The sequence below is a fragment of the Vicia villosa genome, unplaced genomic scaffold (assembly GCF_029867415.1).
Source record: "Vicia villosa cultivar HV-30 ecotype Madison, WI unplaced genomic scaffold, Vvil1.0 ctg.000032F_1_1_2_unsc, whole genome shotgun sequence".
Lineage (NCBI taxonomy): Eukaryota > Viridiplantae > Streptophyta > Magnoliopsida > Fabales > Fabaceae > Vicia > Vicia villosa.
In genome coordinates this window covers 119,498-143,056 of record NW_026704966.1, presented here as the reverse complement: position 1 = coordinate 143,056, position 23,559 = coordinate 119,498, and the positions used below count along the sequence as shown (strand labels likewise).

At 33.4% G+C, this 23,559-nt stretch overlaps 1 protein-coding gene across 4 annotated transcripts; it reads right to left on the bottom strand.

The window, feature by feature from the left end:
• Positions 1-274: 274 nt before the first annotated feature.
• On the bottom strand, positions 275-16,202 carry LOC131622532 (probable choline kinase 2). Of its 4 annotated transcripts, none has more exons than XM_058893570.1 (10): positions 15,943-16,202; positions 11,580-12,644; positions 11,186-11,307; positions 10,851-11,046; positions 10,278-10,395; positions 10,144-10,191; positions 9,451-9,551; positions 8,064-8,193; positions 7,715-7,824; positions 275-429 (listed from the first exon to the last, which is right to left on the bottom strand). In XM_058893570.1, exons 2-9 carry the CDS (start codon positions 12,603-12,605, stop codon positions 7,721-7,723), a joined length of 1,845 nt encoding a protein of 614 aa, XP_058749553.1. In that variant the 5' UTR covers positions 12,606-12,644; positions 15,943-16,202; the 3' UTR covers positions 275-429; positions 7,715-7,720. The 4 variants fall into 4 exon arrangements, with proteins under 4 accessions (XP_058749553.1, XP_058749552.1, XP_058749554.1 ...); XM_058893569.1 differs by having other exon boundaries at positions 276-429; positions 7,689-7,824; XM_058893571.1 differs by lacking the exon at positions 275-429 and adding an exon at positions 3,646-6,003.
• Positions 16,203-23,559: the final 7,357 nt, after the last annotated feature.

Genomic DNA, 23,559 nt, shown 5'->3' with positions numbered 1-23,559 from the left:
AGAATCTCATAACTACTTCTCACCGAATGCTCGCATTTCGAATCTTGAGTGTTAAATTTCTTAAAAGAAGAATTTTGTGATCCTCTTCACTTTGAGATATTAGTCTCTGTAATTACGCGCGTAGAAAATATCGAATTTGTAAAAACAAAATGTTATAACTTGCATAAAAAGAAATAAAATACCTCACTATTATACATGAACACTTTTTTAAGAAAAGATATTCATTCATTCAAATTGAAAATACATCGATCATTACAAATTCAAGATCGCTAAAAACTGAAAAAAGTGAATCTGCAAATAATCTTGCAGCACCTAGATTAATAGCATACAACGGTAACATGAAAGTGCCTACAAATATGATAAAATAAAAGTCACCAGAATATTCATACTTCTGGATCTGTAACATTGATGCCCAAGTCTTCCTTAGATCTGCAATGATTTGAAGTAAATGTGTCAATCTGAACAAATAAACACCGTACTAAGACGGAAAAACCAACAAACACCGTACTAAGACCAAAAAACCAACAAACACCGCACAAGATGATAAAAACTTAAAAACACACAAGAAAAGAAGCAAATATATATGGATAATCACTTATTTAAATAAAAAGAGAAAAAAAACGGTGTAATTAATGTGACAGGAGAAGTTAATATATGAGTAATAATGAATGTATTAAATGATTTTTCAGGAGAAGTTAATTTATAAGAACATTTTCTATATAAGACTAAATGAACAAAAGTGTTAGAAGTACATGGGAATATAAAATTTGTGACAAACTAAGAGAACAAAATGAAAATTCCCAAATAAAATTATTAAAGACCTAACTTTAAATCTATCAAAAATGTTTATTAAATTTTAATGATAAAACGTATGGAAAAAATATATAAATTAAAATTTGCTCACTTACTATTAAAAATATTGGACAAACGCTGCATATGTTAAACATTAGGGAAAAAATAAAGATCATTAAGTAAAGTGAAAGAAAAAGAAAATTTCTTTAGCCACCTCCCTATGGGGGGTCACCCCCAGCGAAAATTCCAAAATACCCCTGCTTCAGAAGTTCATTTCCGAAAGCGTCTTTTTTTGAAAAAATTGACTTATTTCGGAAGTTCATTTCCGAAAACATTATTTCGGAAGTTCACTTCTGAAATACTGCGATTTCTGCAGATTTATCAAAACACTCCCCCTCCCCCAATCATTTACCCTAAATCAAAACAAAAAGTGGCAAAGGCGAAAATTTGTGCAAACAGAATTCCAAAGCTGCATCAAGGCTCCAATCACACTGCTAAACAACATTCAAAAGCCCTCAATCCTAACACTTTGTAAGTTTTGAAATTTTTAGATCTATTATTCAAATGCATGTTATTTAGGGTTTTTATTGCATAAATGATATATGGTTAGGTTGTTAGTAGTATTTAGGTTGTTTAGAAGCATTTTGATTTGGTTTGAAGTTTGGTTTAGGGGTCTGCCATGGAAGTTGCAGAAAAGTCCATCGCAGGGGTGTTTCGGAAGTTCATTTCCGAAAACACCTCCATCCCAGTTTTCGGAAATGAACTTCCGAATTGTATCAGAAGTTTAAATTTTTTAGTTTTTTATTTTGTCTCGCATATTAATCAATTTCAACTGTTTACAGGAACATGTTAGACAACCAACCAGCACGCATCAGACAGGAGGTGAAGGAGGTGAAGAAGGTTTCGACCGACTCTACTTCTCGCGGAGTGAAGGAGGTGAAGGAGAAGAAGAAGGTTTCGACCGGCTCTACTTCTCGTTCTCAGGGGCCCCGGGGCCCGGATGCTCAAGCTCAACTATCTGGCGTGAGAGTCGTGGTTGATGCTGATGGTTCTGAGACTGAGTGGGATGCGGATTGGTATCAGTATCTTCATTCGGAGGAGTTCGCTCGTCGGGAAGAATAATGTGTTTTTTGTTTTATTTGACGTGTTTTGTTTTGTTTTGTTGTGATTTCGGATTGTATCGCACAGTGTTTTTGTATTGGATTTATCATCTTAGTTTTTGGATTGTTCTGATTTCAATATGTAGATTCTTGAATTTCATCGCCGCGAACACTATCCATCTTTTGGATTATAAACATAGAACTTTGACTTTCCCTATTTAAAAGAATACAAAAACCTTTTAAATTTCGAGGTGCCTTTCCTTCTCCCCACCACTCTACGGTTAACTTCTAAACACTTTCTTATTTATAAACCGCTCTCTCACTGATTTTTCTTTCAATCATATCCCAAATCATTTTCGATCGTTAGTCTTCTTCTTTGCTTTAACGTTTTCTATCTCTTGTTACTGCTTTCATCACAATGTCTCGCCGGAGTCAACCATCTCCTGCACATTCTCAACAATCATCCATCAATGCTGCAGGATCAGGCCGTGGTGGTCGTGGTCGTGGCTCTCGCGGTGGACGTACCTCCAATCCTTCTTCCTCCGGACATCCACCTCCTCCGTCATATGCTTCGGCCCCGGTTACCTCTCCTTCGTGTGTTGTTGCAGCTCCGGTTGTTCGTCCATCTGTTTCAGCGCCGTTTGTTCCATCTGTCGCAGCGCCGGTTGCTTCCTTGAGTTCGGCTCTGATCTCCATCGAGAGCCTGACTGCCGAAGTTAAACAGAAGGCTACTCTAGAGTCGGCTCCGTCGTCTCAGAAGGAAAATTGGGAAGGAAAATTCAAGTTCGTGCTAATCATTTTCAGTTGCGAGTGGCTGATAAGGATCTACACCACTATGATGTAAGTATAGTTTGCTCATAAGTTTTTTGTTGTTGTTTATTATGTTGGTAAGTTACAATGTGGTATGGATTTCTAGAGGATCAGGACTTTCTAACCTGTTGCAGCGTCTCCTCCATCGTCTTCATCCGATTAAATAAAGCGAATCGTTCTTGTTTGTTATTTTTCTTCTGTCCAGACCTTTTTTCGGAAGTGCATTTCCGAATTCCTCCAAGGGGGGTGAGTTCGGAGATGAACTTCCGAAACACCACATTTTCTGAAAATGTAACTTTATTTCGGAGATGCATCTCCGAAATCAATATTTTATATTAAAAAAACACGTTTTCGAAAGTTCATTTCCGAAAACACCTTTTTTTTTAATAAAAATACGTTTTCGGAAATGAACTTCCGAAACAAGGGGGTAGTGTTGTAAATTCACCAGGGGTGAGCAAGAAGGTTAGGAGGTGGGTGAAGAAATTTCCAAGAAAAATGGGTTATCCTGTAAAATTACAATGTTTTTGTTAAGAATAGCATATTTAACAAGATATGATTTCAATATAAATGGGGATAATGGCATGTCAATTTTATAAAATTGAATGAAACTCAACAAAGTTTAAAAGTTTTCTCAACATGTGTATAACATTTCAAGAGGATTATAAGTCACTCTGAATTATTGCATAGCAACGAATATGGAATTTTACAACCAGGAAAAGTCTCTAGCTAGCAACTAGAATGTTGACCTAAAAAAAGCATTTATATGTTCCAATTATGGCCGGAAAAGCATAAAGGCAAAGATTCAATTAAGGGAATAATCGGTAACCGACAGAGTTTGTGTAAACCATATGGTTGTTGGATGTACGTGAAAGTGCATGATGAAACACGTTTGAATTTGTCATGCTACCCAAACAAAGAAAGATGTTATAAACATGCACTAAGATTGGAAATGTAATAAGTTTATATATAAACAAATATTCAATCATCACCATCTCATCAAATATATATGATTAAAATGAAATATAATTGGACATTGTGAGTATATATAGTTAATAACTTCGTGACGTCCGTAAAGTTCAGTTCAAGTGACAATATTGATTATGTCAAGTTGGATATCTTCGTCCAAAATCTCATAGTTATGTATGCATTTTGGCTGATTTTTGTCAAATATGAACACAATAGAGCCATTATATGATACGGAGAAAACTAGGAGTAAAAACAAAAAAAAAAATACATTGATTGAACTCAAAATGCATAGAAATGAACAATAAAGAATCATGTAAACACGATTCAATTCAGGTGATAGTTGCGAAGATATAATTATGCATATTTGAATTCAAGATTTTCTTAGTATTTCTCTACATTAAAGTGTGTAAACCTAACCAGTAGACTACATATGACAAAAAAATGAACAATATAGAATATATTAATGCATGGTTTTAAGTCTTGATCAATTAGCAACTACTTTAACTAAGGGCCAACTTATACAAACCACTCTATTAATAACAACATAATGATTTGCAAGAAAACTCTATGTAGTTAACTAAATCAAATTGAACCTCTCTTTTTCAACTTTTTGTTTGAATGCTTGAGATATATATCTCCTTTTGAACTGATTATCACTCCTTCTGAACTGATTATCAATGTATATGGGTAACGTAAACTTAGTGCTAAGATTTATGATCGTACAATCGCGTAAATTATTAACCATTCTCGTGTCAATGGAATTTATTAGCAGAATAATGACATAGTTGATTTCCTCATTATTACAAAATATTGATTATTATTAGCTGTAATTATGTAATTATTTAGCATCTCCTTAATTAAGGAAATAGATTGTATACACTAGTTATATATAGAGAAATAAGACAACAGAAGAAAAACACAGTTTGATAATACGTGTTTGACATGGTATCAGTCTAGGTTTCGATCCTACCCTAATTCAGTCTTAGTTTCTTGTCTTTCTCGAATCTGTCCAGATCTAGTTTTTTTGTCCTCTCTTGTCATTTTTCTCGACCTCATGTCTACCGAAAAGTATGACAAATATGATATTTTGTTCATTCGCCTGAATGACAAGAACTATTCAGCTTGGGCATTTCAGTTCCAGATTTTTGTCACTGGTAAGGATCTTTGGGGTCATGTTGATGGCACCAAACCTACCCCTGACAAAGAGAAGCACAAGGAAGACCATGCCAAATGGATAGTCAAAGATGCTCAAGTCATGGCATGGATCATAGGCTCTGTTGATCCTACCATTGTTCTCAATCTTCGGCCATTTAACACTGCAGCAAAGATGTGGGCCTATCTAAAGAAAGTATACAGCCAAAATAACGCAGCTCGTAGATTCCAGCTAGAACACGACATTGCCATTTCTCAACAGGATAGTCTCTCAATTTCTGAATTTTATTCTCATTTTATCAATCTTTGGGCTGAATACACTGACATTGTCTATGAAGATTTGTCAACTACCGATCAAATTGCAGTGCGAAAAGTTCACGAAACTACTCAAAGAGATCAATTTCTTATGAAACTGAGATCTGATTTTGAAGGTATCCGGTCCAATCTCATGAATAGAGCCACTGTCCCCACCTTGGATGCATGCTTTAATGAGCTTCTTCGTGAAGAACAGCGCCTCCTAACTCAAACAACAATGGAACAACATAAATCGTCTTCGATTCCGATTGCATACGCTGTACAAGGCAAGCCTAGAGGACGTGATATGAGTGCTGTCCAATGTTTCTGCTGCAAAGGACTTGGACATTTTGCTTCACACTGTCCTAACAAGTTCTGTAACTATTGCAAAAAAGACGGTCACATCATTAAGGAATGCCCTATAAGACCACCAAAGAAAACTGTACCCGCTTTTACTGCCTGTGTTGGTTCCTCTTCTGCAACTGGTAGTGTGGATCAGATTGCTTCCACCAACGTCCAGAACATGACTCCTGAAATGGTTCAACAAATGATAATTTCAGCTTTTTCTGCTTTAGGAATTTCAGGTAAACCTTCTCCTCCCTGTTCTCCTTGGTATTTTGACTCTGGGGCCTCAAATCATATGACCAACAATGTTGATACTCTTACAAACGTTACAAGATATTTTGGTGATCTTCAAATTCACACGGCTGATGGGAATAATTTACCTATCACAGAAATTGGTGACATTTCCGAAAACACCTTTTTTTTTAATAAAAATACGTTTTCGGAAATGAACTTCCGAAACAAGGGGGTAGTGTTGTAAATTCACCAGGGGTGAGCAAGAAGGTTAGGAGGTGGGTGAAGAAATTTCCAAGAAAAATGGGTTATCCTGTAAAATTACAATGTTTTTGTTAAGAATAGCATATTTAACAAGATATGATTTCAATATAAATGGGGATAATGGCAAGTCAATTTTATAAAATTGAATGAAACTCAACAAAATTTAAAAGTTTTCTCAACGTGTATAACATTTCAAGAGGATTATAAGTCACTCTGAATTATTGCATAGCAACGAATATGGAATTTTACAACCAGGAAAAGTCTCTAGCTAGCAACTAGAATGTTGACCTAAAAAAAGGATTAATATGTTCCAATTATGGCCGGAAAAGCATAAAGGCAAAGATTCAATTAAGGGAATAATCGGTAACCGACAGAGTTTGTGTTAACCATATGGTTGTTGGATGTACGTGAAACTGAAAGTGCATGATGAAACACGTTGTTTGAATTTGTCATGCTACCCAAACAAAGAAAGATGTTATAAACATGCACTAAGATTGGAAATGTAATAACTTTATATATAAACAAATATTCAATCATCACCATCTCATCAAATATATATGATTAAAATGAAATATAATTGGACATTAGTTAATAACTTCGTGAAGTCCGTAAAGTTCAGCTCGAGTGACAATATTGATTATGTCAAGTTGGATATCTTCGTCCAAAATCTCATAGTTATGTATGAATTTTGGCTGATTTTTGTCAAACATGAGCAGAATAGAGTGTCATTAATTCAGAGTTCTAATATACGAATAATGATATGGAGAAAACTAGGAGTAAATATAAAAATAAAATAAAAAAATTGATTGAACTCAAAATGCATAGAAATGAACAATAAAGAATCATGTAAACACAATTCAATTCAGTTGATAGTTGCGAAGATATAGGCTCTGTTTGGTAAAACTAGCTAGTAGCTGATAGCTGGTAGCTTATAGCTGATAGCTGATAGCTTTTAGCTGGTGACTGATAGCTGATAAGCTAATATGAGTGTTTGGTAAATTAGCTGTTTCATTAGCTGATAAATACAAAATGACATAAATGATCATTTTAATTAATAAGGGTAATAATATTTTGTTAAAATAATAAGGGTATAAATGAAAAAAAAAAAGTCACAAGCTAAAAGCTACAAGCTCAAAAGCTACTTCAAATAGCTTTTGAAAAAAAAAGCTAAAAGCTAGTAAAAAAGCTACAAGCTAAAAGCTAAAATAGCGTTACCAAACAGAGCTTTTTCATTAACGTGAGCTGAAAAGCTAAAAGCTCTTTTTTAGGTGTTACCAATCAGACTCATAATTATGCACATTTGAATTCAAGATTTTCTTAGTATTTCTCTACATTAAAGTGTGTAAACCTAACCAGTAGACTACATATGACAAAAAAGTGAACAATATAGAATATACTAATGCATGGTTTTAAGTCTTGATCAATTAGTAACCACTGTATTAATAACATAATGATTTGCAAGAAAACTCTATGTAGTTAACTAAATCAAATTGAACCTCTCTTTTTCAACTTTTTGTTTGGATGCTTATATATCTGCTTCTGAACTGATTATCACTCCTTCTGAACTGATTATCAATGTATATGCGTAACGTAAACTTAGTGCTAAGATTTATGATCGTACAATCGCGTAAATTATTAACCATTCTCGTACACGAATTTAAAGAATGAACAAATAAAAAATATGATATCTTTAAATAAAAAATATGATACCAAGATATAGTAATTGTTTAGTACATTAAGGAAAATGTTTTGGCAGGAACCTTGGTTTAGCTTTTCGACCTGAACAAGCCGAGACCCAAAACTCTCTTCATCTTCCTGAAGATACCAGTGTTCTTTCCTCCTTTGGTGTGCCCTCCGGATGCAAGCTCTCCTGCAATGTGTTTAGTTTAGTTGATAAGAGTAACGATAAATATAAATGAAAATAACTGTCTATTGGCACTAACATTCCAAAATATGCAGAGATTACATAATATTGCTTTCAAAAACAGGATAAAAAGAGATGGAAATTACTAAAATTTGCATGTCAGTCTCACTGAATTATACTAGTTTAGTTCATTTTAGCTTTGAGAAAGAAATTTGATGTGAACACTCTGAGAGAAAGCTAAATACCTGTTCCCTCAGGGACATTAAAAGGAGAAGGTGCATCAGAGCTAAGAAGATAAGGTTTCCTTGCCCAATACTCTTGAAACCTCTGTTTCGCATACTCCTTGTAATCAAATTCAATTGTGTTTACTTGACCCTGAACAAAATAATCAGAAGATAAGACAATGAAGATTGAAGATTAAAATTTCCTACCTCTATTCTTGCTATACCTAGTCCATAAGGAGAAATTTTCATATTCTAGGAGGTTACACGAATTACGCAATCTATCCATTGCGGCGAGCTGAAAAAACCGCCATGTATATCCCCATAGCGCTGCCACGGCGCATATTTGATAACACTAGTCTGGTTTGTATGGAATGCAGGTATTTTTCGGCACCGCCCATATTCCTGATCCTTTCTACAGGAATAAGTGTTTGCCTCATAAGAAAACACTTCTTAAAGAAGCTAAAACTCAGAAGCTTAATTTAAGCTTTTTCTTGAAAGCTAAAAAAGTTTATTGATAAAAGTAAAACTTTCTCTAAACCAAAAGTACTTTGTTGTAGTTGAGATCCAATATTTTATAATTAAAAGAGATATTGTATCGTGAAACAAATTTATATTGCTGAGAAACCTCTTATGGGTAATTTCTTTCGACTTCAAAAGTTTAGCCATCAAAGAAATATTTATTTTGAAAAAATGATATCCCAAGTTATTCCTTTCAATAATTAAACTCCAGTTTCGTAATTGATCCATAGAAGTTGTAACTATCATTCCCTAATCCACAAATGCAATTCAAAAATCCACCAAGTTAATTTTCTAAAAACTTAAAAAGGAAACATATGTTTCCACAATCAATAATACTGCTGAAACATTTTTTTTTTCAATAAGTGATACTGCTGAAACATATCTTATGGCTGTAAAAAGAAGTGAACAATCAGAAGACAGAGGAAGTTCAGAATATATCTAGATTTAAAATATAGAAAAATGTGAGTGGAAAATATCCCTCCTTGCTTTCACAAGATCATCCTCCATTAAAGGAGCATTGGATTTCTAGTTCTGTATGTCATTTTGTAAGATTGTTTTCACTTTACAGTGATGCAATCATCATAATTTTTTCCCCATGAAATCCAGCCACGAATAGTAAATACCCTTGCCATTGGTATGAGAAGTTACGTTAAAATAAGGGAGGCAATAAAATACAATACGTATCTACTCTACTTACTTTTCTTTTGACGGTCTATGAAAACTCTAGGTAGATTTCAGCATTACTGTATTTTTAATATCCTAATCTTTCTATTCATAGAAATAGTGCAGAAAAACCTAGTGTGTTTATTGAATAACTTCTCCCTCTCTAAGGTCTCAACCCAAACCCAACCAAGAGTGAAATAAAAAAATATATAGTTAGTGCACATACCGAAATTATTCCCCAAAGGCCCCAGAATAGATGATTTGCAAGTGTATATTTCTCAACTTCTTGAAGTAGGTGCTCCATTTCACTCTCACTTGGTTCTTCGCCTGCACTCAGGTCCCATAATTTCAGAAACAAAATATAACCATACAATTCTTAAGGCCGTGCATGGGTATATGATCGACGGAATACAAGGGTACATTGAAATATAGATACTGTATGTTAATTTTAGACCATACAACTTGTTTGTTCGAAACCATGAAATATATATATTATATTATATATATATATATATATATATATATATTTTATATATATATATAGATATTTTATATATATATATATATATATATATATATATAATATATATATATATATATATATATATATATATATATATATATATATATATATATATATATATAAAATATATATATATATATATATATATATATATATATATATATATATATATATATATATATATATATATATGGGCCTGTTTGGATAAACAACTTATTTGCAGCTCATAAACTATCTTGAAGAACTTATAAAAATAAGCTAAAAACAATTTATAAATAATGTCCTACGTTGTTTTGATAAAGTCTCTCAAACAGTATCACAATTTACGTGAGTAGATAAGCTCGAATAAGCCAATCCAAACAGGTCCGTATTTAAATAATAAAAAAAAACCATTACCTGAGGAACGCAAATATGCCAAAATAAATCTTACACGCTCCTCAAAATCTGTCAAGAAAACCAGCTAAGTGAACATATTTTTCACAGCACACTAAAACAATGAATGATTCAAAAAGCCACAAGTCGCAACATACCAGGATAATTGCTGTAATCAAGAACATGAGGCGTTTCTGAATGATAGTTCGCAGCCATCTCACAGAAGTGGTTTGCTATATCATATGCTACAGGATTGTGACTTGCATATTCGTAGTCCTGTTACAGACGTAACAATAAATCATACTTGCTGGTTATGATCACTTTTAAGTCGTGCTATTGAAACATCGCCTTTTTTATTTTTCATAAATGTTGGTAAAATTCGGTTTGGAGGAAAAAGTATTAATCATGCGATAAAAAGTGCATATACTAAGGGAAAACATTTTATTTATAGTTCACGGCGAGAGCTTTGTATCACCAAGTTGCCCTTTTTTATGAGAAGATAGTTAGAATAACTAATTATTTCTTCAGTGTAGACCTAATGAAAAATTAAATATAAATCATTTTTCCGCAACGGTGTTAGCATTAGAATCAAAATTATTTTTCAACAAAGGTGTTAGTATTAGAATCAAAATTATTTTTCAACAAAGGTGTTAGTATTAGAATCAAAATTATTTTTCTGCAAAGGTGTTAGCATTAGAATCAAAATTTTACAAGCACGAAGAGAAACTCACTATTATGGTCACAGAATTGGTCTCTTCATCAAGCATTATGTTACCATATTGTAAATCATTGTGGCAAAATCCTATCTGTTGGTGTGCGCCTGATAGTTCCTTTTCCAAAATAGAGATTTCCTTGTCGACTGTGTCCAAATAAAAAGCTTCAACTTCCTTTGGAGAAGACAAACGTTTGGCCTCATTAAGCCAATTTCTGAAGCATTGAAATGAAAATACATGAGAAATGATAAATTTCTAGCAAAGTTTATACAAATGAGACAAATAACTTTTATTGCCACAAATAAATTCTTTTAAAAAGGTGACTATGAGATGGGTGTTCAGATAGCACATGCCTCAATGTACGCCAAAGATTGACTTTCTTTTCACCCGGCATATCTAGATCATGAAACTCCTTCATTTTGGCCGCTATAAGAGCAGAAATTGATGGATCACGTAGATCAGAAGCTGACAATGTCTGACAACTCAGAATGAAAAAATGGAATATATGAGCACGTCGAGTTCATAAATTTCATAGTTCTTCATTATTATTTTAAAAATCCTAAACTTACGACACATTACAATGCAAGGTTAATAATGGATAAAAAAGTAAATTTGAAGTGATGTTAGTTTAATAATACATACATTTTACAGTTTTTAATCATTAACCAGATAACACAATTTTCCAAATGTTGGTTTGAGTAATATAATATATTACTAAGAATAAAAGTAATATCAGTATCAGATTACCCGTGCATGGATAAACTCTTCAACGCGCCCATTTGTAAAACGTCCTAGTAGACGAGGTCCTTGACCATTTTTTGACATGTATTCAAATGTCCGTATTTCATCTTCCCTATCAAAGAAAATGTCCACACCCTCACCGTAGATTCTAACTACAACCTTCCGTGAGGTTTCCCCACTTGTAGCTGGCCACTTTATTTGGAATACCTCATTTGTCATTGCCCCCTTGAGAGGGATCACCTGCAATGCACTTGCATCTAGTACATCCTCCCATTTATCTGCCAATGATATCAGTATCTCCTTTGCTTCTGCTGGAAGACGGTCTATTTTGTTGCTTACAGGGGTTTCAACAGTATCTTCTTTGATGTTTGACGGGGTTTCAACAGTATCTTCTTTGATGTTTGACGGGGTTTCAACAGTATCTTCTTTGATGTTTGACGGGGTTTCAACAGTATCTTCTTCGATGTTTGACGGGGTTTCAACAGAATCTTCTTTGATGTTTGACAGGGTTTCAATAGCATCTGCTTTCTTTTCTACAAGATTTTCTGCAGCATCTTGTTTGTCAACTAAAGGATTTTCTATAGCATCAGCTTCATTGTGAACAAGAATTTTGCCTACACCACCTGCTTGGTCTTTCACAGAAGTCTCCGCAATATTTAATTGGTCATTCGTAGAAGTTTCTGTTTCTGCGCCACCTGCTCGGTTGTTTGCAGGATTTTCCACATCATTTAATTGGTCATTTATAGGATTATCTGGTTCTATACCACCTGCTTCATTTCTAGGGGTTTCTGCAACATTAGCTTGGGCAATTACTGGATTTGCTGAACCACTTGTTTGGTCATTTAAAGGATTTACTGCATGATTTGGTTGGCCATTTGTAGGAGTTTCCACATCAACCGCTTGGACGCTTTCAACCTTTTTTGAGAAATCTGCTCTGTCATTTATAGGATTTCCTGTAGTACCAGTGGCGTGGATAGTGGGATTCTCAGCAGGACTAGCTGCATTGTTTACAAGATCTTCACCTGCACCCATTGCAGAAGAATCCGAAATTTCTGTCACAGCAAGGATTTCCTGAAAATATCAAGTTGCCTTTATTTGTAATTTTAATAACTTGAAAAGCAAGGATAATTCCAGAACAAACAGAAGAATGTGATTGATAAACTCATCAAAATGATATTTAAATAGTTTCTGATCACAACTACAAACTAAAATGATGTATTGTCGTCACTCTTCCTCCTTCCAAAAATAAGTGGATAAAGTTGGGAGGGAAGGGATAAAAAGCATATATTGGTTTAAGAGCAACATAAAAGGAATGAGTTGGTTAATGGCCAAAACTGATGTCAGAAAATCCCAATATTGTTTAGTACTGAAATAATTAATAATAATCCAGTATCTCATTTACTTTCTGTTTATTGTCAAAAAAAATATAGCGCTAATTTGTATAACAGACAGCAGCGGAACTAGTTGAAATTTTATGAGGGAGGCAATTATAAAGAAAAATAATTAACCAACTACTCTACCCCGCTTCTTCCCCTTCTCTTTCTTTTCTTTCACTATTCCCACCTAGGTCCCCGGCTTTGGTTGCTTGGCCTGACAGGTGCTGGCTCTTCACTCCAGCCCTGAAGGAAGTATTCTGCGAGCTCCTTCTGTTTAAGTGGGCCCTTGGTCAAGGAGCTTTTCTGAAAAGAAAAAAAAGCAAAAACGCATCTTGTGTCGGGTTAAGGGCTTAGTGGAACCCTATTTCTTCACTTGTAGTCTAGGGCGTTGCTTGGCATTGGGCTTTAGTTAAGCCTATATCCATTTCAGAATAGGATCTTTTATGTAGCCCAACTCTTTGAATTTTGATAGATCCGGAGGACAGGACCTTGGCCTTCTTGCATAGACTTGGGCTTACTTTGATGATGGGTAGGTTTGTCGTGATTTTGCCCCCTATCTAATCAGGGGGCTTTCATCGAGGCTAGAAGACCAAGATGCGAATCACATGCTAATCAAATTCAAAATTGAATCATTTTAAGGGTTTCAGAGATAAGATAGTGAGGCTTTGCCTATACGAAGAAGAGGCCTTCCCTATAGTACTGGGGCTACTAGGCAATCGGACTTTTCCCACTACCGGGACGACTATTTACTTCCTTACTTAAGGACTTAATGATCCAGGGAGGAAGCAAGTCTAGAGAGAAGCATAAAATAAATAAGGTATAGAGCACCCTACATACCTTGCTCAGAGAGAGGCAAAGACAAGTGCTGTTGAGGTACCGGTTCAACCAAGTGCCCAAGCAGCAACAATAACTTAAATACGGCTGAAGACATATATTTAACCCGGGCCCAGAAAAAAATCTGACATTAAGTCCAAAGATCCGGGGTAGGGATGATTGACACGTTGATTTAAGTACCCCTTAAATGAGATGGTAGGTTCCTATGTTTTTGTTCAGTTCTGTTCCCGTCTCGATCTTAGCTTTAAGCTCTCATCCTATTCTATTCTTGCGCAAACCAAGTTAACTGCCTGAATTTAGGAGTTAAATAACCCGCTATGAGTAGAAGGGACTTTGCTGGGTATTCCTTCTTATTGATAGCGCAGGGGCACAGCGGTAAATACCAAGGAAAGAAGATAAGAAAATTTTATCCCGCGCCTTATGTTTTTAATGTCAAGTAAACAGACTAACAATGTCTTCTTTAATACAAAACATTTAATTCAAGAAACTCAGCATCTAGTTTGATTATAAATATTTTCATGGCAATTTATCGATGTAGACAAAGCTCTGTGTAGTTACTGTAGAGATTGAAAGTTTCAAAACAAGACTAATAAATTTAACAATCAACATAAATTCAAAAGATAAATTATTTACTTTTCCTACTAATGTTTGACAAACAGACTTATTTGGGGTAGCTAAGTCTACATAATTAGACTAGTTAAATATAAAAGTACATTAACGTATTAAAAAAATTAAAAAAGGGGTAGCCAAGGTTGCCCCATAGAAACACTACCCTCCGCCCCCGATAATAGACACTCCAACAGACACATGGGTTGAAGTCCCCTCCCTCGTGCAATATAAATGAACAGACCAAACATTTTCTAAAAGGCAAATGTTAGTATGTTAGTAAACTAGTCCCTGAACTCACAAAACATGATGCTGAATGTGTAATCCTGGTAAAGGATCATTTATTTAAGCCTCAAAAACACAATGATACGACACAAATTATAGTATGTTTCCTCACAAACATTAACTGTTTACAGGGACTTCTAGAATCTGACTTATTGATTCACAAGCATTTGGCACATGGGCTATAGTGAATCTATATTTCTTCGCAGACAAAGCTCAGAAGAATAAAATCAATAGGTCATTTTATAAACAAAGTGTGAGCTACGCAAACATGAAAATAAAATAAATATCATTTGTATGTCTATATCAAAAAGTCATACTAAATGTGAAAGAAAAATACTAGAGCCAAAATGCAAAGATTTACCTAAGCCTAACAACATCTAAACATGTTAACAACAAATACATGTTTTCCTGTGATATAGCAGCTATGGCATTACAGTGTAACAAAAATTAAACAAATTGTTACTGTTTCCCAATCGTTATTTGTTATAACACATTATCAAATAGAAGCTATTTACAATGTGATAGCACTAGCAAAACTTGAACAAATCACTATTTTCAGCTATTCATATCATATCAATGATTGAAATGAAATGTAATAACAATCGCAAACACAACTTAAAACCTTGCTCCTCAACACCAGCAAAATTTGAACAAATCACTATTTTCAGCATTTCAGGTCATATCAATGACTGAAATGTAATGACAATCACAACTACGACTTAAAACCTTGCTCCTCTGAACGAAATTGATTAAAATGCATTCCAAAACATTATAAATAATAGTAACAATAATAATCCTATAAGGTTTTGAAAAACTGTCACTTACCGCAAAAACGGTAGTGACAACGATATCCGTTACCGATGACAGCAGTATCTGCCGATGTGCTGAATACCATTATTCATCGTTTTTCGATATAAAAAGCTGTGGTTAATTCACACCGCAACTAGTGCAATCAGTGTCGCAATACATTTACCGACGAAATCACGAAAGTCTTTACGCAACAATGAGACAGATATTTAAAACCTTGCTATTGATGATTATAATAATCTGAAACAATCCTAATCAATTAACCTTAGCATCCTAATCCATCATCGTCGCAATTGCATTATAACCTTACGACGCAACAAAATCAATGTTCTACTGAACTAAACATGCAATAGAATTTCAACGCCAGAAAACAGAGAAGCTCTAATCACAAAGCATTGAATCAACGATTATTTTGATTTTTGAAAATAAACAAATCAATTACGTATCAAGAGAACGCTAACCTCAACGGATAAATTTGACGGAGAATCCAAACCGCGAAGAATCTGAAGCAACGAACGAAGGAATATGAGGAGAACCGAACCGCGAGGCGGTGGCCGGGGATAATGCCGCCGGTGAAGTCGAGATAGAGATGGCGTCGTTTAGAGAGAGAGAGAGGTAGAGAGAGAAAACGGTTAAGATGTTTTTGAGAGAATGATTTTATATGTGAAATGAAAAGAGAAGGGGTTTTATTTCCACCGCCAATGAATAAATGGATGGAATGGAAGAAAGGTGGTGCAACTTTTTATGCTATTGAATTTTTGAAGAATTTTTGTCTCTTAAAATTAGAATTCTCATTTCTATAATTAAAATCAAAATTAATTTGTGCAGAGGAATATAAAGTTATAAATTGCAAATTTGATGGGGAAAAACATGAGAAATGTAGGAGTAAGAGACATAGATTAAAAAAAAGCTAGTACCATGTATTTGGAGATTCAAATAACATAACTATGAAAAAAATGACAAATGATAGTGATATGTTTTATTAGTCTTTTAAATAAATATTTCTAATTCAAAGAAATTACACTAAATTTAATTAAGGTTCTGTTTGGTAAAATTAACATTTGGATGATAAGCTAGGTAATAGATTATAGCTTATAATTGATAGTTTATCGCTAATGGTTGATGACTAACAGCTAATAAACTAATTAAAGTTTTTGGTAAAATTAACGATTTAACTAGCTAGCTGATAAATATAAAATGACATAAAAAATATTTTATAATTAACAATTAAATATATATTTAAAATAATTAAAATCTATAAAGGTAATAATAAAAGAAAAAATGATAAGATATAAGATAAAATGCTATTTAAAATATAATCCAAAAAATAAATTATAAATTAATAAAATAAGTTATAAATTTGTGATGAAATAAAAAAACATTTTATTTTCATACAAGCTTATAAACCTAAATTTTTATTTTGCAAAACATGGATAGGTCTAGTTTTTTAATATATTTGTCTTTAAATGTTTAATATTTATATTTAAAATATAATTTAGACATCTAAAAAATATCACTGATGTGTCTCTTCAAGTGATTCTAGAATACTCTCTATCAATGTTTCCCTTGTAACGAGGATACATAATGAGCAAAAGGATATTCGATTCTACAACTGTCAAAATAGACTATTCGATCCTAAATGGATTGGACAAAAAAGTTCAGTTATAACGGGCTCGAAAATTATTATCCAAATTCACTCCTTGAGGAACTTCGGACTACTCGGTTATAAACGGTGTTTTCTTATATAAAAAATTAAAATAAAAATCATATAATAGAAATTAAAAATTATATTATTTTAAACATAATATATTTTTAAGTTTTATATTATTTTTAATTAATACTATAATGTGTTTTTAAATACAAGACATATCTAAATTGTAAAAAATAATAGTAGAATATTTAACATAAGAGAAACTAATAGAAAACGAGGAAAGAGTGTTGATTATATTAATGTATAAATTTTAAAAGAAAAAGATTGAATATAATAGAGATAAAATTTAGGCAAGATACTATTTTTGGTCCCTTAACTATATCCCAAGATTCATTCTAGTCCCTTATCTTTAAAAAGTGTCAAAGTGGTCCTTTAATTGTTCAAAAAGGTCCACATTAGTCATTTCCGTCTATTTTTTCAAACGGCGTTAATTTTTGCTTGGGTGGCATCTAACGTGGCACTTGATCATACGTGTGGCATGTGACTTGGCACCCGTTCATCTTCAAGGTTATTAAAATTCTGAAAAAACATTCCAAAAATTTTACTAATCATATTCAGAATTTTTGGAATGTTTTTTCAGAATTTTAATAACCTTGAAGATGAATGGGTGCCAAGTCACGTGCTACGCGTATGACCAAGTGCCACGTCAAATGTCACCCCAAGCAAAAACTGACGCCGTTTGAAAAAAATGGACGGGAAGGACTAACGTGGACCTTTTTTAACAATTAAAGGACCACTTTGACATTTTTTAAAAATGAGGGACCATAATGGATCTTGGGGTATAGTTAAGGGACCAAAAAGGGTATTTTGTCTAAAATTTAATGAGGTGAGAAAAAACAATATATTAATTTGGAGTAAGACAGTATAAGTATTAATATATATTTTTTTAAATTTATAATTATGCGAACCTAATGAGCTATCCACGGTTCATACGACTAACCCTAATGGGTAGTGGTTTTTAGACTAAAAAAGCCTTAAAATAGATGGACTCTAATTTTAATGTCTAAACCCTATAATTTTTCAGATTTGACGGACCGGCCCATATAGACTAAGGTATTGTTTGGCAAGCCATATTTTGAGCTTATAGCTTATAGCTTATAAGCTCGTATGATAATAAAAGACTTGTATGATAACAGTCTTTTCATCAAGAGCTTATAGCTTATTTTACTAGCTTATAGTTTATTTTTCAGATGTTATTTTAAATAGCGTTTTAGCTTATAGCTTATAGTTTATCATTTTTTCTTCCATTAATACCCTTATAAATTTAAATTATTTTAAATGTGTTGGAGGCTTGCATCTTGAGAGTGTGCTCCTCTCAAGGTCTTGAGTTCGAATCCTACTAGATACTAAGAATTCTCTTGGATTAGTCGGTCGCAAGGTCGGATACCAAAATTTCAAAAAAAATATCTTGAGCCTTTGTCTTAAAAATAACTTTTAATCAACTATTCTACCATTTCAGCATATTGCTCTTAAAAATTGTTCTATTAAATCTGTAACAAATTGAATCACAATAAAAACACAAATAACACTAATATGAAATTAGAAATCAGAAATTAGAAATCACCCTTTACACATTCGGGAAAATTTGGATGTATCCGGAGATACATCTCTGAAATACCTTCTGTATTCAATTGTTTTATTTTTATTCACTAAATTTGATTTTTTTAGGCACGCATATTTTAGGTCATTTAAGATTTTAGACCATCATATTTCAGATCATTTTATGCCATAAATCAGAAGGAAAATGTATACATTAGTTGATTTAAACATAGTGCACAATTATGAAAAAGTCATGAAATTATCAAAATGTATCGACCATATATAAGTTGTTCCAAAAATACAAAATAATAACAACAAAAAAAAAACTATTGGATATGACTACCGCTCGCCTTCTCCTCTACATGTACTTCAAGGGATTTCGTGTCTCATAAATCATTCCTTCCATGAGGGCCAACTAGGGACTGTCATCCTCAAAAAAAATCATGCATTATGTCTGGTCTACCCATCTCCACAATACGGTGACAAACTATAACACCCCAATTTTAATAATTTAATTTATTTTATTTTATTTTAATTTAATTATAATTTTGTGTATTTATTTAATTATTATGTGTGAATGATTAAATAAATATGGGTGAGGGTGAGAGTGAGAGTGTGTGACCATATGGTAGGGGTGTGAAGAGTAATTAGAGATAGATATAATAAATTAGAATTATTTTATTTAATTAAAATAATGATTTGATTTTATTATTTAAATAAAATAAATAAATAAATAAATAAATAAATAAATATAAACTAAGAGTTAGTAGAGATATTGAGGGTAGTTTAGGGAATGTAGAGATAAATGGAGATAAAATATGGATAACCTAAATGAGAGAATTAGGTTTTGTTTAAAATAGATAAAAGTGAGGGTGGAGAATTGACAATACGTAACATTGAGATTTTGGGAAAAAAGAGGCAACATGAGCAATTGGGAAGGACAAAGATTAGAAAGAAAAAATCACCATTGTTGAAGAGTTTATAGTACTTACTAGAAATTCAAGGTAAGGGTGAGAATTTGGTTCAATAATAGAGGTATGATGGAAGGGTATAGTAAGGTTTAATTCTCTTCGATTTATGATGAATGTTGTGAAATAATTGATGATGATATTGTTTTTATATGTCATGATATGAATTATAAAGGTGTATGTTGATATGTTGTTGTTATGTTATTGAATCGTGTTGAATTTGATGTGAGTTTAGTGTTTTAGGGTCTGATTTTAGGTGATTGATTCATGAATATTTTGGGGGATTTATGTTCATTATGAGATGATTAGTGTGTTGGTGTTATTAGAAGTTGAATTGGTGTAATTTAAGTTGTTGAATTTGGGACTTGTTTAGTATGAAGAGGGTTTGAAGTGAAACAGATTGCGTGACAAAGAAACAGAGAAATTTTGGAAATTTTTTTCAGTGCAATTGATTGCAATCTCAACGCAATCGATTGCATGCATGAAAAAAAATGAGTGTTAATCGATTTGCATGGTTGAAGCAATTGACTAAATAGCCTAAAAACGTGATTTTGAGAAAAACAGCAGCGAAATCCATAAGATGACAATTGATTATCATTATAGTGCAATCGATTGCACTAAACCAAATTTTGAGAAATTGTTGTTTTTGCCTGAGTAGTATTCTCGATGATTTTTGCCGTAACTTTTAATCCGTAAGTCCAAACAAGATTTCGTTTAAAGCATTGGAAAGCTAACGGTTTCCTAATAAGTGACATTGTAGCTAATGGTTGAATGTGTTGTATCAATATAATTAATTGATGAGAATTACATGTATCGTTGACATGTTATTGACGATAAATGTTATGACTATATATCTTTATGCGTTATGAGTAAGAATTGATGTATTATACATGATGAGTGTAATTAAGGTGCGGATGTGTGTTGTTGAGTTAATGGCGAGTTGTATATATGTGAATTAATAATTCATTGAGTTGATTTATTATATGTGCTTGAGTTGTGTTTTTATGTGAATGGTGTTGAGTTGTTGTGGTAATCCAGAAGAGAAGATTACGCGAGTTTGTCAATGCAAGTATGTTAGGGTTAGAAGGGGGCCTCAACACATTGAGTTTGCTAATAAGTTCATGCATTCATGTTAAGTTGTGTCAATAGGCATGTTTTCTATTTCAGAAGAGGGGACTAATGACTTGTCCCAATCTTAGAGATGGGGCTTGGAGAGGGGGCTCATGGGTTCGGAAGAGGAGACATGGTTCCTAAAAGAATCAAATGTTGAGTTGGTACCACATGCATATGCATTGAGTTGCATAGTTGAGTTGCATTACATAAATAAGTTGTATGCATTTTATCTGTGGTGTGTGATGATTGAGTTAGGTGTGAGAATGTATTGTGTAATATTGTAAGTGATTATCTTTGTAATGTATATGTGTTAATATCTTACCTTGCAATATACATGTTACTATTGAATGTGATTTCTCACCCTTTCTGTTTCAATGTTGCCTTTACATGGGCATCGTACAGTTACTCAAGAGTAGAGACACTGATGTGAGTGGAAGCTAACTCTTTGAGCTATTTATTTTAGTTTCATTGTTTTAGTTTTGGTTATGCTCTGATATGTAACACTGAGGAGAAATTTATTTGCTTTATATTGAGATTTCATGAGAGACGATGTATGCTCTCGTATTTTTCTTTTTTGGTTTGATAAGCATTTTGGTAAGACTTACGAGTCGGTGATTTTTATTATAATATGAATTTTTATTATGATACTTAAATTGATGTGTGTTTTAAGTATGATTCCGCTGCCATGATATCCAATGAGTTGGATGTCGTGTATACATCCCAAGTACATAACAGATGAGTTAGATGTCGTATAAAAATCCTAAAGGAAAATGTCTGCATTAAAATATTGTGTTGTATGTTTATTTAAATTAAGTGTTACATGATCAACAGGTGTGTGTGTGTGTGTATTTTAAGATGTGTAACATCCTATGTGAAAAAGTTGTGAAAATTCTTTAATTTAATTATAATTATGCATTTGGGGAAATAGGATGTTACATTAGTGGTATCTAAACAGGTCGGTCTGTCCTAACAGGTTGTCTAATGTTGTTTTTCCATACTATGCGACATGTATGTGAAACACTGTCGGTGCTCGCTTGCTTTTTTAATCGTTTGTCTGCAGGAGTGGGATTGAAACAAGTGGTGGAGAATATTTTGCTTCTCTGAAATGTTTCACTTGTGGAGTGTTTGTTCAATGGGATGTTGATTGCAAAAATGTAGGTCTTATTGAGGTAGTGTTGTTTTCCGAACCCGAAAAGAGTACGGATTCGAGATTCATGTCTTCCGGTCAAGTCGAAGTGTCCTTGAGAGGGGATGATAAGGTACGTGATTCACATCTTTGAGAGTGGAGAGTGATGTCGTGGCTATTGATATGTCTGTTATGTGTGAGTTTTCTGACATTTTTTCTTGGGGATATTTGCAACTTGCCGCCAGAGCCAAAAATTGGATCAACTAGATCTCATCCTTGGTATAAACTGGTTGGAGTTTAACCACGTCCATCTTAACTGTTTTAATAAGATAGTTTCATTTCTCTAGTTCGTGGAAGAAAAGGATTTATTTATATTTGCTAAGCAAGTAGACGAGTCAGTGAAAAATGGTACGATGATGTTTATGGCGTTGGCTTTGTTATATGCTAAGGGTAAAGAGATAATTAGCGACCTTCTTGTTTTTGGTGAATTTCCAGAAGTGTTTCCTAAAGACATCAATGATTTGTTTCCAGAGTATGAGGTAGAATTCACAATCGACTTAGTACAAGGTACGAGTCCAGTGTCAATAGCTTTGTATCGAATGTCTGCAGAAGAGTCGAGGGAGATGAAGAAGCAACTAGAAGATTTACTCGAGAAGAAGTTTATTCGGCCTAATGTCTCGCTGTAGGGTACACCAGTGTTGTTGGTGAAGAAGAAGGACGATAGTATGCATTTGTGTGTTGACTACCGACAACTGAATAAAGTCACTATCAATAACAAATATCCGCTTTTGAGGATTGATAATTTAATGAATCAATTAATAGGTGCTTGTGTCTTCATCAAGATTGATTTGAGATCAGGATATCATCATATTTGTGTGAAGGCTAAAGATAATTCGAAGACTGTATTTAGAACGAGGTACGATCATTATGAGTATTCAGTAGTGTCGTTTGGTGTGTCTATTGCTCCTGATGTGTTCATGGAGTATATGAATAGAGTCTTTCATCCATATTTGGATAAGCTTGTGGTAGTGTTTATCGATGATATTGTAATTTATTCTATTGTTGATGAAGAGCACGCCGAACATCTGAGAGTTGTATTAGAATTGTTGAAAGAGAAGCAATTATATGCTAAGTTGTCCAAGTGCGGGTTTTGGTTAAGAGAAGTGAGTTTCCTCAATCATGTTATTTCTAGTAGAGGTATTGTTGTTGATCCTTGGAAGGTCTGACCTGTGTTGCAACGGGAGATTCTGAAGTCTGTCACCGAAATTTGAAGTTTTCTTGGATTAGCTGGTTATTGTCGAAAGTTCATCTTCATTCAATATTTGAAAGTATACTTTTTTGCTTTGCACATCTTCATTCAATATTTACTAAATCTTTGATATGAAAATCATCCTTGAAAAATGTAAGTTCCTTTGGTTTTAGGATTGACAGCAATTTTGCTAAAACATGTATCATTGTCAGATGTTGGACACGGTGTTGTAACATCCTGATCAACTGTCATCGCAAGAGCCGAACTGCTGTTATTTTCTTGACATATTTGATTTGATTTTGTGAGATTCTTTGTGGATATATCTTAATTATTTGCGCAGGTCAAGAATATTTTATTTGGAACAATTAATTT

Excerpts from the sequence above, each read along its gene's own strand:
- LOC131622532 (XM_058893570.1), bottom strand. The coding sequence starts at position 12,605 with ATGGGTGCAGGTGAAGATCTTGTAAACAATGCAGCTAGTCCTGCTGAG. Across the intron at positions 8,194-9,450 it reads GCCTTTGGGGAATAATTTCG|GGTCAAGTAAACACAATTGA; the intron begins GTATGTGCACTA and ends TATTTTGTTCAG. Across the intron at positions 7,825-8,063 it reads TAATGTCCCTGAGGGAACAG|GAGAGCTTGCATCCGGAGGG; the intron begins GTATTTAGCTTT and ends AACACATTGCAG.